The sequence below is a fragment of the Canis aureus genome, chromosome 13 (genome assembly GCF_053574225.1).
Source record: "Canis aureus isolate CA01 chromosome 13, VMU_Caureus_v.1.0, whole genome shotgun sequence".
Taxonomy (NCBI): Eukaryota; Metazoa; Chordata; class Mammalia; order Carnivora; family Canidae; genus Canis; species Canis aureus.
Genome location: NC_135623.1, coordinates 41,547,674 through 41,562,558, shown reverse-complemented (window position 1 = coordinate 41,562,558; position 14,885 = coordinate 41,547,674). Strand labels below are relative to the sequence as shown.

The window sequence follows — 14,885 nt, the reverse complement described above, 5'->3', positions numbered from 1 at the left end:
GGGATCCATCCCAGAATCCTGAGATCATGACCTGAGCAGAAATCAAGAGTCATCTGCTTAAACTGACTGAGCCACCCAGGTGCCCCAAGTTGACACAAACTTAACCATCACACCATCTCACTGTTTCAGTCCAGACCTTTACAGTTTTTATAAATAACTTTTTATTTTTTATTTAAAGATTTTATTTTTAAGTAATCTCTACACCCAAAGTGGGCTTGAGCTCATAACCTCAAGATCAAGAATTGCATTCTGCACCAATTGTACCAGCCAGGTGCCCCCATAACTTTTTAATTAATACACTATTTTATTTAATAATGAGACTCATCCAAGTTTATAAAATGAGCAGAAGAAAATGTTTAAGTTTCTTTTACTGAATAAAAATATAGCATTCAAATTAATATAATCAGTTTCCACCCTTCAGAATACATTATTATAAAAATGCACTCAGTTAATTTAATATCACTATAAATACAAAATGTAGATTAATTTAAACCTGATTAAAGGAAGTCTTTGGAGATTCTTTTCAATTCCCTGTTAGGCAAAACTGAGGGAAGTGCTGTTTTTTTCCCCCCCCTGTATTTTCTCATTTTTAGTATAAAGAATTAAGCTTATGGAGTGCTAAAGTGTCAAAGCAAACTTTGGGCTCTCTCCATATCAGGGGGTGTATTCATTTACAGGATGGCATAACAAAGTACCCAAAACTGGGTGGCTTAAAACAATAGAAACATTGTCTCACACTTCTGGAGGCCAGCAGTCCTAAATCAAGGTGTCATCAGGGCCACGCTCCCTCTGAAGGCGCTAGAGAAGAAACCATTCCAGGCCTCCCGCAGCTTCTGGCAGTCCCAGGCAGTCCTAGGCTTATAGATACTCGCTCAATATTCCATTTTCCCATGGCATTCTCCCTGTGGCTTCACATGGCTTTCCTCTGTGTAGGTCTGTCTCTGTATCCAGATTTTTCCTATTTATAAGGACTCCAGTTATATTGGAGTCCTTGGCCACCCTAATGGCCTCATTTTAACTTGATTACCTCTATAAAGACCCTCTTTCCAAATAAGGTCCTGTTCTGAGGTATTGGGAGTTAAGACTTCAACATATTGGGGGGGTTTAGGGGCGAGGGACACAATTCAGCCCACAATTGGGATTGTTTCTACCTTTTAAGACGATTTTTTGAGCTAGGAGACTTGTATGTGTATTCGGGTTCCAAAGATATATTTTAACTTGCTTTTCCCTTAAGAATTGCTAGAACTTCTATTTGAAATACTAAGTCTTTAGGAAATGTGTTCAACAAATACCTAGTAGGCATCTACTGTAGATTAGGTATTAGGCCAGGCATTAAGGATGCACAAAACACAGTCCCAACTGTAAAGAAACTCATAGTCTAATGGGAGAGATCAATCGGGAAACAATTCTTTTTTTAAATTTTAAAAAATATTTTATTTATTTATTTGAGAGAGAGAATGCACACAGGGAGAGGGGAGGGGAGAGGAGGGGCAAAGGGAGAGGGAGAAGCAGACTTCCCTCTGAGCAGGAGCCCAATCAGGGGGTGGGGCTAGACTGAGCCACCCAAGTACCGCAATCAGGGGAAACAATTCTAACGCCACCTGAGGAATGCTGTATTAGAGATCCAAGCAGGGGATTTGTGAGATCCTAGACAAGGACTCAAACAACATGGTCTGGAGGGAGAATCAGGGCTGGGTCAGGGGTGCAGCATCCCTCAGGAGAAGGGCAGGGCAGCCCAGGTCTGAGAAACTGCATAGACCCGAAGAGCAGCGTTGCTAAGAGAGGCAGGCCCAGCCTCTGGTTGCTGCTCAGAAGTGGCTCAGGCAAAAAAGTGGGGGATGAGAGCAGATGGAGACCACGCTGGGAAGAAGCAGGCCAATATGCCCTGCTAAGGAGTTGGTGGTGAGCCACTGGATTTTGTAATCAAGGGAGCAACCTTATCAGATCTGTTTTAGAAAGAGATCATTCTGCAAACCCTGCTGCTGTAAAGGGTAGAGATTTTTTTTTCTTCTAAATGTAAAGCTCATTTCCTTGTCCTCATTTTACTAATCTCTCACAGCTCTTACCAGAGCTGATGGCTTTCTTCTTTTTGAAATATTTTTCTCCTTTGCTCTCTCTCACCTTGACTCTTCTCATTCCCCTCCAGGGTCATGGTTTCTCTTCTTGGCTGACTCTTCTTTTGTGAGTTTCAAGGCTCATGCAGGACAGCCTCAAGGTTGGGGCTTTCCCCATTCTCTCCTCTTATTTCCTGTCTTTCCTGATGATTTCATCTAGTCCCATGATTTGCAATTTGTATCCCAGCCCTGGCCTCTCCCTTGAGACGCAGACTTGTTCATCTGACAGTTTAATCCACTGCCACCTGGTCCCTATAGGCACCTCCAACTCAGTGTCTTAGACCTATTTCTTTCCAAGGCTTCTCCATCTCAGTAAAGGGTCCCACATTTGCCCAAATAGTTGGTCAAACCCCAGAGTCAAGATTTATCTTTAATTCTTCCCTTTCCCTCCTCTCCCACATCTAAATTCATCCCAGGGGCTTCCTAGTCCTACCACCAAAACATATATCTGATCCATCCATCTCTCCCCATCTCTACTACCACTGCCTCAGGCTACATCCCCATTGTCTATCATGGACTATTGTAATGATGTCCTAGTTGGTCTCCCTTCACATGCCCTTATCCATTCTGTTCTATACCCAGTAATTCTAATTATCTCACTAGAATTTTAACCAGGAATGTCATTGAGCATGGAACTTGACATTCTTTTTTTTTTGAACTTGACATTCTTACTAAGGCTTAGAAGGTCTTTTCAGATCTATTTCCTGCCTACATCTTTAATTTCACCATTCCAACTACTGTTCTTCCCTCTGTTCCTTGAACATGCCCATCTCTTTCCTACCTCAGGGCCTTTGCCCTTGCTCTTCCTTCTATCTAGAACTTCCTCCCCAAACTTTTTTCTGGTAATCTCTTTTTGCCTTCAGAAGGACTCAGTTCACAATTCACCTTCTTAGGGAGGCCCTCCTGGTTTATGCTATCTTAAAGGAGGCGCCCACTCATTATCAGATTTTTTATTGTTAGTTTTCTTGCTTACTTCCATCAGAGCACTTTTCAGAATATAAATGTATACTTGTTCATTTTGTTTATATATTTTTTCTTCCTTTTGTCTCCAAACACCACTCCTTCCTTCCACCCCACAAGTTAGGAGCCCATTTACAATGTTTGTTATACAACGTGATACTTCAGGGAGATTTCTAAATGCCCATATCCACGCAGCTCCTCCAATTCTCCCAGCAATGTACTTCTTTGTTTACATGGTATTATTTTATCTCCCCAACAATCTCATGGAGGCGGAATTACTATTTCCATGGTACCGGTGAAGAAACTATCTTAGAGAATGTAGATGACTTGTCCAAGGCCACAAAAATCACTAAGATGTAAAGGAGGAGGATTTGAGTCTGTGTGGTTCTGAAAGCCTCTCTAACTTGCTGCTTGCCTCAGTCTCTGGCCCTTAGGGGAGACAGATGGAACACAGAAGAAGCATACCTTACAATGCTACTTCTTTTCTTGTTTTACTTGACTAACTTTAAACATCATTCCCCTGATATTTTGGTGGATGAACATCGATTAGCCCATTATCCTTTCCTCGGGGAAACTATCTTCTTCCATACCATAGGAGTCCTGCTCAGCCAAATGATGCCAAGGAGACTAACACTGCCCCTCCTTCCCCACCTAGAGAGTACACATATGACCTGGGCTGGCCAATCAGATTATTCTGATAGGAGTGAGCATGTGACCTCTACTAAGCCAGTCAGCATCTTCTTGGGACTTTGCTGGAGTTTTAGGGACAATCATTCCTCTGGGACCATCGTTTATTAGCACCACAGTAGTCAGGAGCTGCAAGTGGCCATCTTAGTCACATAGGAAGATGATGCTGGAAGAGGAAGCCAAATAGAAGACAGCAGAGCTAAGAGATGGATAGAGAGAGACTGAATCAGAGACCTAAAAACTAATTTCAGCACTCAACCCTTAATATTCATTTATTTGATTATTTGGTTAACATCTATCTCCTCACTAAACTACCTCTGCAATAGTAAGAATTATGCCTGCTTTTGTTTACCATTGTCTCCCCAGTTTGTCTTGTCTCTTTACCAGTGCCAAGACAGTACCTGTCATAGAGTAGGTGGTCCATATGTGTCTGAATGATTGAGAATATTGTTTCTACCAGCAGTGTCTGAGCTCACAGCATAATAATATCCAAGAGAAATCATTTCTATCTCCAGCTTTTGGAATAAGTTGCATGGGCATGTGAGATTTTATTCAAATTGGAGGAGACTTGGGGCACCTGGGTAGCTCAGTTAGTTGAGCATCCAACTCCTGATTTCAGCTCAGGTCATGATCTCTGGGTCCTGCCATTAACTCCTGCTTATGGTCCTCGCTTGGTGGAGAGTCTGCTTGGGATTCTCTTTCTCTTTCCCTCTACCCCTCCCCCACCTCTCTCTCATAAATAAATAATCTAAAAATAAATATATAAATAAATAAAAATAAATAAAATTGGAGGAAACTTTAGAGTCATATTTGACCTTATGATGTATAATGGATCCTTCAGAAAAAAATTTAGGTTATAATGGATGCAGATTGAACCTGGGCAGGGATAATGCTTTCTGGCTCCTTTAGAAATGTATGTGATGTCTGAGGCACCATAATTTAAATTGCCTCTAATATTTCCATAAGCTCACTGTCGGATCACAGCCTGATTCATCATTCACTTGGAGGCTAAAAATAGAGGATGATACAGAGGTTAACATCACCTAGCAATGAGCATTTTTTCAAAAGGACGGATGGACATAAATCAGAGGCAGCACGTCACTCACTTCTATCCAGTACCATGGGCTGGGTATTGTTGCAGAATGAACTGGACTCTTGCTCTAAAATTGCTATCCCTCAGGAGAGGCAGTTTGAGAGGGTTTCAGGAGATGTGGTAACTGAAAATCTGGCCCAGTTGGCTCCTGCTAAAAATTTTGGACCACGCAGCAGTTCCTGATTGCCAGCTGCTTTCATCTGGTTTCCAGGGGAAACAGTTCAGATACTGGAAGAACTGTAGGAAAGGAAGAAAATTTGGAATTTCTCTTGAATTTTTCTGGAAAAACCTTTGATCTTACATTGTGTTGCAGCTTTCTTCCTAGTAAAATAAAAGATGGTTTATGTTTCCCTCTGGAGGCTGCCAGAACCCAGAGATTCTCAGAGGAGGGACATACAAAAATAAAGGATGCAAATTGTAACAGTGCTAGCAAAGGAAAAGAGAGTGCTGGCCTCAGACAGCTCAAATCCAAACAGCAGAATGAATGCAACTTGGCAATTTCTGCTCACTTGGGAGTAGGCAAAGTGCAGGACTAAAATCATGGATAAGGGAAGGAAACGGACACCCGGGGAACATGTAGCTGTGTTCTAGGCACAGTAGTGGCTATCACCTAAATAGATATTATCTGTTAGGTATTAGCTGCGTACCAACCAAGTTAAGTGTGACACAGAATGTGGTGTTACTTTGATAAGTTGATGTGAACCTAGTCTTCCTAGGTTGATGTGAACCTTTCTTCCTAGAGAAAATGGACTCTTAGGAAAGTTAAGTAATTCCTAAGGAGTAATTTAATGAGGGAGCATTCATCTCTAAGACTGGCTCCAAAGTCCCAACATCCTTCCTCCTACCACTACATTTTGCTAGTTCTCTGCATCAATGAGACATAAAAATGAGAGAGAGATTTGCCCAAGCATGACAATTATTCCTGGTCAACTATAGGTAGGAGTGGGCACCTGCTATGCAGGACAGTGATAAGAATAATTATGGGGCGCTTGGGGGCTCAGTCAGGTAAGTATCGGACTCTGGATTTCAGCTTAGGTCATGATTTCAGGGTCATGGGATCGAGCCATGTGACGGGCTCCATGCTGGGCGTGGAGTCTGCTTAAGATTCTCTCTCCTTTTCCCTCTGCCCCCTCCCCAAAAGGATAATTACAGTGACATGGAATCTTATTATTTGCTGTTTCGGGGGCAGTATAGTGTAGGGGTGAAGATGTGAGCTTTGAGGCCTGATGTTGCCTGACATGTCGTGGGTGCTCAGTTAATGTAGTCATTTTGTAACTGTTCTTCGTAGGCTCCCATGGTACTTAAAACAGTTCACGCTTGGAACATTCAGCCCATGGTTCATTGTACAACTTTCTGATAACACACAGTGGCCAGACTTCTGCTTCTCGACCATAGAAACCTATCCCTCAAGGTCCAGAACCAAGCAGTCTCCTCTCCTGACCAGCCTCTATTTTCCATCAAAATCTCTGCCCACACCCTTCAATTTTTGAACTAGGAGGCTGTGATAGGACCATAGAAGCTTTGAATATAAACACATCTACTTGTATGATTTATCAGGTAGGTGGTCTTAGACAAATTGCTTACCTCTCTAAGTCTCAGTTTCCACCTCTGTGAGGTGCCTTGGGAATTTCTGTGATGATTCAATATAATGTATTTAAAGTACCTAGATCAGCATCTGGACCATGGTGGCCAATTAATCAATCAATCATGACTTCCTCTAGAAATATCTTATATAAAATTGATGTGTTTCCAACAGTTTTCCTGTTAAATTGATGATTATATATTTTGGAAAGCTTTAACTTAGGCAGTTAAAGAGTTAAAAAGTGATTAAATATGATGCCGTCATTTTTTAAAAGTTTAGCTTTAGGCTCTTGTTTAGGAATTTCAACCTGTTATAATGTAGCTCCCTCAAGAAAATCAGGTGCAACATAAGGTTGTCCTTAAAAATGCAAAGAATGGGACCTTTACAATTTAATTTACTGCCTATGTATATTATCATAACTTTGCTAGGTAGAAGCCAAACAAATGATTCTCTAACAGTGGGATTTCTAGGGATCCCTGTAGGTCAGAGGTCAGTGAACTATGGCCTATAGCCAAATACACCCTGCACCCTGTGCTTGTGAATAAGGACTTACTGGAGAATACAGCCATGGCCATTTTTCAGGTATTGCTTGGGGCAATCTTTGTGCTACAATGTGACAGAGATTAACAGTTTCAATGGAGACTGTGTAGTTCACGAAACCCTCTACAATATCTACTGCCTGTCCATTTGCAGAAAAAGTTTGTCAATCTTTTTTGCAGGCCAAGGTGGGGAGGATATATTTGGGTCCCAAACCCTTTTGGCAACAGGCTTCGAATTGTTTGCATAGCCTTTGACATGTATATGTTGTCTCCTACTATATGTCAGTAGGGTTACTGCTCTGTAGTGCCTAGGATGTTTCTTATAGGCTTTGAGTATGATTTATGAACAGGTTTAGCTCCACATCACTGTCTCAGAGCAGACCAAATCGTAATAAGTCCCAATAATTAGTGGCATGAATATGGACATTTGTTTCTTGCTTGTGAAACCATCTGGTGTGTGTATTTCCAATTGGTAGGTGGCTCTGTTCCGCAGAGTGCTCTGGGACTTGAGTTCTTCCCGCCTAGTGGCTCTGCCCCATCAAAAGACCCATTATCCCAACTCAACTAAGTTGAGTCTCCAACATCCAATGTCCAGTTGTCGAAAAGGACAGGAGAATGTGAAAGAACATGATATATGTGCCTTCCCAGAAATGGTACATGTCACTTCCTGTCATACTCCATGGGCTAGATTTGGGTGGCATGACCACACCTGGCAAGGGAGCCTGAGAAGAAATAGATTTTGTCTCTCTCATAGTAGGTAAGGAGGAATTCTCTATGGGTGTCAAGGGTCCTCTGGCTGCTCCCTCCTTAGGTCTAGAGCTTTGGCTTTGCCACAGACCGCATCTTGCCAGGGCTTGGCAGCACCTAGCAGGTTATGCGCCCACACTCTATAACCCCACTTCCAATTATGCCACCTGATGCTAGTGCTCTAACACCCAAGGTAGCTCCCTCTTCTCTAACTCTTGATTGCCTCTTTTTATAAATGTGGGCAATTAATTTTTCATAGAACACCTGGTTCTTGTAGCCCTAAAAGTGATAACAAAAAAGAGGTAGGTGGGACACCTGCCTGGCTCGTGGTTGAGCCTTCAGCTCAGGGTGTGATCCCGGAGTCATGGGGTTAAGTCCCACATTGGGCTCCCTGCATGGGGCCTGCTTCTTCCTCTGCCTGTCTCTGCCTTTCTCTGTGTGTCTCTCATGAATAAATAAATAAAATCTTTTTTAAAAAAGAGGTAGGTATTATTATGATTGTCATTATCCCCGTATTACAGATAAAGAAACTGAGGTACAGAACAATGAAGTCACTTGTGCAAAGTTAGTCCCAGGGGGTGCTTGAAAAGGGATATTTTAATCCCTTTGCAATCCCTTTCCCTGGGTGAGGATTTTATTCTAGAATCTGGCAAGGAGCATGCTGTGAAATGTTCCCCTTGGCAAATTAGCAATCTTTATTTGTCAGAGATTTTTTTTTCAGATTTGTAGAAACATTCTTTCCTAATTGTTGTTTACTAGTTGACTCTGTCTATGCAGAATTGTTTCTTTTCCCCTGAAGTTTGTACGTTTTTGTGCAGTAAAAACTGCTGGTCTCTTCCTTCATGTTTTTTCCCCTCCTCTCACTTCTGGGCTTAAAAAATCACCTCCCTTCGAGAATGATGATAAATACTTAATGTTCTTTTCTTATTGCTTTGTACTGTTTGATTTTTTACTACCACTTACTCTTATCCATTTTGAATTGTTTTTGTCTGTAGCTGCGGGGAAAAAATGAAGACTCCTTTAGTATTTGGATCAGAATCCACCAAAGTATTTCAAACAGGCGTAAATGGAGGAAGCTAATACCAGTGACTGACCTCCAGGAAATTGATCCCCCACTGACAGTGGTAAGATTCTTTGATACAAAGCTAGTGAGGTTCTAGAGGGCAGGTTACTTATCCCAAGGCAAGTGAGTTTATTTTGCAGCTGTAGTGAGTGCGCCAGCTGCTGCTGGTGCACTAGCCACGTGCCTTCTCCTGGCTTGTGCCCCTCACCCCCTAGGTGCTGGGAGTTGGGGCTGCTAAACCTTCACAGCTGCCCCCTTCTCCAAAGAATTGCCCTCAGCCCAAAGAGAGCCACTGCACCCGGGAAATTACACCCATTCCTTGGGGTAACCAGCAGCCAGTGACTAACTGACACGGATGTACAAGAGACTGGCTCCCTTACCATGCTCCTGGGCCTGCACTGAGATGCAGTGTATGCTGCAGGGCTGCCTGTGGGATCGTTCTGAAGCTCCTCTCCAGCTGAGACTGCCTCTGCCAGGCTCCTTCTCCTGCCCTGTCCTCCCTTGCTCCCTTCCCCCGAGTGCTACTCCTTTAGTAAACTGTGTACATCCCAATCCCTGTATCAAGCTCTGCCTCTAGGGAATATGATCAGAGACAGTAAGAAAATCTAATTTTCTCTGACATTCTGATACACATCACTTATAATCTAAAACATGTAGCAAGCAAGCATGTTTTACAAACTTCATAGACGTTATGGACTCAAGGTTAAAGGTAATATGTATATATTTTTTAAGATTTTACTTTTAAGATTTTTAAGTAATCTCTACACCCAGTATAAGGCTTGAACTCACAACCCTAAGAGCCAGCCAGGTGGCCCTAAAAGTTATATTTTTGAAAGTTTTAACGTGTGATAAATTGTTAACTGTATTGGAGAGGTTTTTTTAAAGATTTTATTTATTTTTAAAAGATTTTTTAAAATTTATTCATGACAGGCACAGAGAGAGGCAGAGGGAGAAGCAGGCTCTCACAAAGAGCTTGATGCAGAACTTAATCCCAGGACCACAACCTGAGCCAGAGGCAGATACTCAACACTGAGCCACCCGGGCGTGTTTGTTTGTTTGTTTGTTTATTTAGAATGTGTGCATGTGAGTGTGGGGAGGGGCAGTGGGAGACAGACAAGTAGGCTTCATCACCTACTGCTATAAGGAGCTCGATCCCATGACCCTGAGATCATGACCTGAGTTGAAATCCACAGTCTGAGGCTTAATGGACTGGGCTGCCTAGGTGCCCCTATGTTGGAGAATTTTTTACCTCAAACATTGAAACTGTAATGATCAGGATTATGGGCGATTAGATTTTTAACCTAAGATATTTGACCATCTGGATGGTATTTATTGTTCCTTGTTTTTCTGAGGTTTCTGGGGCATAAATATTCTCTAATCCCCTTTCATCATTTTACTGAGAAGAGTAATAGAAATCCAGGATCTTGGATTCTCTGTGTACTTTTGCCCAAGAGACAAAAGTAAACACTGCCTGTGCGTTACCTACAGTTAGTTCCAGTCAAAGCTGAGTCAAACTGTGTCTACAGTGGCATGACTTGATTTTAGTCTCCAGACTATACCCTGCCCAGGCTAGAGAATAGTACTTCCTTTACCCTCAGTGGCTCTTTTCCAAGGCGATACCCTTCGGAAACCAACATCTCATTTTCTTTTCCATCCCAAGCTTGGCCTGCAAGGATTTTGTGTAGTCTCTAGTTCACATCTGAAGAAGCAGAGATGCCGTGACTTGCAAACAAGAAGGACTATTTCCACATTCAGAGTCCCAGGTTCCAAAGGTGCACCTCAGTCTGCTGTGTTTGCTTGTGTGTGTGTGGACTCAGCCACTTGTGTCTGTGTCCTTGATCTGCCAAGCAGTGACCCTCCCCTCAGTTCCTTTCAATTCTGTCTCACTCCATGGGTTTATGAAGAATGAACACTGCATGTGCTGTGTTTTGAAAATGAACGTTAATGGGGATCCCTGGGTGGCTCAGCGGTTTGGCGCTTGCCTTTGGTCCAGGGCGCGATCCTGGAGTCCCGGGATCGAGTCCCACGTCGGGCTCCCGGCATGGAGCCTGCTTCTCCCTCTGCCTGTGTCTCTGCCTCTCTCTCTCTCTCTCTCTCTCTCTCTCTCTATGTCTATCATGAATAAATAAATAAAATCTTAAAAAAAAAAAAAAAAGAGAGAGAAAATGAATGTTAACACTCCTGGGCTTGTTTTGGGCTTCTCTCTCTCTACTCAGAATACCTGGAAGATGGTTCAATATTGGTTTATTTGCTTCTTTGATTTAGATTGTTTCTTTTCCCCTAAGATCTCAAGGGTACTGTTCAAAAATCTTTTTTTTAAAAGATTTATTTATTTATTTATGATAGAGAGAGAGAGAGAGAGAGAGGCAGAGACACAGGAGGAAGGAGAAGCAGGCTCCATGCCAGGAGCCCGACACGGGACTCTATCCCGGGACTCCAGGATTGCGCCCTGGGCCAAAGGCAGGCGCTAAACCACTGAGCCACCCAGGGATCCCCCTCAAAAATCTTCTTAAGCAGGTGGGGGTAGAGGCAGGGAGAGCTAAGGAGTCAAAGGGTTAGTTGAGGAGGAGAGGAAGAAGCAAGGCTAGTGATTTTCTTGGGTTGGATCTGACCACTTATTTTCCAAGGGCTGTTTGTTGCATTTCCCCCAGTTGGGCCTGTCCTCCCTGCCCATCCTCCAATCCACAGGGCTGTGCAAAGAGAAATGTTTGAAAAAAGCATCAGAGGGGGCTTTAGAGTTGCTTAGACCTGGCTTTGAATCCACCACTTCCTATCTACTGACCTTTGGAAAGTTACTTATATGCTCTTGTATCTTGTGAGGTGTACTATATTATTTGGTCTTTGTTGTAGGTGGATTCACACTAGATGGACTTTTTCTAAAACCAGTTAGAAAAGAAGTTATCCTAAAATTGCAGGCACCCCTGCCCTTAGTTACTTGGCCACTCTGGTTTATGCTGCCAAGACCCAGACTTTTGGAGGCAAAAAAAAAAAAAGGGACATCTGGACATCTCACCCCAGCTGCAAGTCACTCACTCTATCAAAGGCACCTGCCTCAACACTGGCCTCGCAGGGTTGTCAGTAGGGTCAAATGGCCTAGTAGGTGATATGGGTGCTATTATTACCAGCCTCTCCGTGTTCTAGTTGTATAAACTGAGGCACGGAAAAGTTAAATAACTTGTCTAAGATCGCATAGCTAGTAATGGACATGGTTAGGACTGGAGCCCAGGCACAGCTCACAACAGACCCAGATTTATAATAAATACTAAAAATAAAATTATGGAACAGTGTTATTTTCCCCTATATTTAAGGTTTGGTTATTTAAGTAATTTTGCATCCAGGAAATTTTCTTAAAATGAAAAAAAGATATCTTTTGCTCATGTTTTTTCATTATATTTATCCCAAAATGGTATGATAGCAGGATACATAGTCTTTTTTTTAGATTTTTTTTTAATTTATTTTTTATTGGTGTTCAATTTACTAACATACAGAATAACCCCCAGTGCCCGTCACCCATTCACTCCCACCCCCCGCCCTCCTCCCCTTCTACCACCCCTAGTTCGTTTCCCAGAGTTAGCAGTCTTTACATTCTGTCTCCCTTTCTGATATTTCCCACACATTTCTTCCCCCTTCCCTTATATTCCCTTTCACTATTATTTATATTCCCCAAATGAATGAGAACATATAATGTTTGTCCTTCTCCGCATAGTCTTTTATACTTTAAACTGCCCAGCGTGATCAAAACGAGAGTCAATTTTGCAAAATTATTTGAGGGCTTCATCAGTTTTCCCAAGAGCCTCTCCTAAGCCTCTGGTACTCAAATAATTTTGTTTTGAGGCACCTGTGCAATTGGCCTGATTGTTATTTGTATATCAAGACACACACAGCAAGAGGAGCTCTGGCAAGATGAGACCTATGAGGACATACACTAGCATTAAGAGGAGAAAGGTTTGTTTGGGTGGGGACTCATTTGAAATTAGTGAATATTTTCATCTTAAGGTGACCTTTGCTTCCCTGTGCAACCTGACAACAGCAGGGACTTAGTGAAATCTGAGCTAATGAGGACCCTCTGGCCTTTCTCAGGTATTAACTATCCTGCCTTCTTTAGAGAATGGCCACAGCTTTGCTCATTTGATGAGGGTATTTACTGGTGAATTATTGAAGCAGACAGACTCTAAGATGGTGCCCGATGATCCCTGCCTCTTAGTATCCATGCTGTTGTATAATTCTCTGCCCTTGAGCATGAATGGGTCCTCTGACTTGCCTTTAACCAAGAGGTGATGGAATGTATGTGATGACATATACATTAGTATGTCACATGAGACTGCAATATCCCTCTTACTGACAGGCCCTCTTCCTTGCTAGCTTTGATGTAGTTGCCACATGGTGAGCTGCCCTAGGGAGAGGGCCACCTGGCAGGAACCAAGGGTAATCTCCACCTGCAGCCATCAAGAAATGGGCCCTTAGTGCTATAAAGCACAAGGAGCAGATTTCTGCCAACAGTCATGTGAGCTTATGTGTGGATTGGATTGTCTCTCAGTCAAACCTTGAGGTAGGGCTGCAGCCCTGGCCAAGAGTGTGATTTTGGCTTTCAGGGGAGACCCTGGCATAGAGAACTCAACAAAGCTATGCATGGACTCCTGACCCACAAAAACCGTGAGATGATAAATGTTTGTTGTTTTTCATTTTTTGTTTTTTAAAAGATTGTATTTATTTATTCATGAGAGACACAGAGAGAGAGGCAGAGACACAGGCAGAGGGAAAAGCAGGCTCCCTCTGGGGAGCCCAGTGTGGGACTCAATCCGAGGACCCCGGAATCACACCCTGAGCCAAAGGCAGATGCTCAACCACTGAGCCGCCAAGGTGCCCGTCCAAGTGCCTTTATTAAAGGAAAGGAGGAAGTCATTCGGTGTACACTTGTGCTGTTGCAGGGTCATGCTCAAGAGCATCTGGTCCTCCCTTTACTTGAGGGGCTCTGGGTCTGGAAGGTGACTCCGGTCTGGGAACTGGCTGAAGACTGTGATTCTCCATCATCGTGACTAAAGTCAGTCCTCTGTTCCTCAGGCTTAGATTTTGTTTTTATACAAATTCATGCCCCAAAAAAAGTACAAACATTTTAGTGTGTGTACGTTCACCCTAAATACCCTAGGATCTATGTGGCACCGTCAGTCATGGCTGAGCCTTTTGTTTGTTTCAAACAACAACCTTCCTGACTCCCTCGGAAGGTTAAGGCTCTCATGTACCCTTCAGCAAACCATTGTCCATGGAAGCATCTCGCACTATCATCCTTGGCCTACAGAGGGCAACTATTTTTTCAGAATGCTAATACTCTTCTCACCATTGTGTGGGATTTTTTTTTTTTTTTGGTCTTGTTGTTTTCCTTTTTCTGAAGCTGGGTGAGTAGATCAGGTATTATATATCCACTCTACTATTCCTTTCTCCTTAAGTCTTTGGTTTCCCTTCTCATTAAGGAATGCATGGCATCTGAACTTCATGTGCGTGGGCCACCATGGATGCACAGTTTCAGACAATCAAGCAAGGCGTTGAGACCAGATCTAGTTGTTTCATTTAGCACGTTGATTCCAGGAGTTCTGGTGAAGACAAATGTAATAAAAATTCTTGATCTGATGCAAAATTATTTTCTTCTTGCCAACACTCTCAGAATTCTTCTCTCCCATTACTTTGTGATGCTTTGGTTATGTAAGCCTTCTCTTCCCAGGTCTAATTTTGATCTCAGGTGTGCTGGAATCTGACTCACTCATGTGTGTCTGGAGTCAGTGAGCAGAGGTGGGGTGGGCCACAGAGGACGTCCTCTTGCACAGCCACCACTCAATGAACTTAACTGTTTTTGAACAAGATGGAGCCAACCTCATGGGAATGGGAGGAAAGGCAGGAAGCTCTGTTGAGTTTCAGACAAAGTATCTCCATCCCAGCACACAGGGGAAGAACCACTTTTTCCCAACAAATATCCTGAAAGGCCTGGTGAAACTGAATTCAATCTGTTTTTGTGATTCGTCAGTCTTCAGGATCCATCTCTGCCTCTGTTTTTCGGCTTCATTAGCCCTCTGCCTGAGTGACATGGAGACTATTTTAGGGAAGTCAC

At 42.9% G+C, this 14,885-nt stretch overlaps 1 protein-coding gene across 2 annotated transcripts in view; it reads left to right on the top strand.

The window, feature by feature from the left end:
- The window catches only part of LOC144282334 (uncharacterized), a 106,633-nt gene that overhangs the window by 9,820 nt on the left and 81,928 nt on the right, over window positions 1-14,885 (top strand). For both annotated transcript variants that reach the window (XM_077845849.1, XM_077845848.1), the window contains exon 2: window positions 8,718-8,846. In XM_077845849.1, coding sequence (XP_077701975.1) covers window positions 8,718-8,846 — 129 coding nt within the window. The remainder of the gene's footprint in view (window positions 1-8,717; window positions 8,847-14,885) is intronic.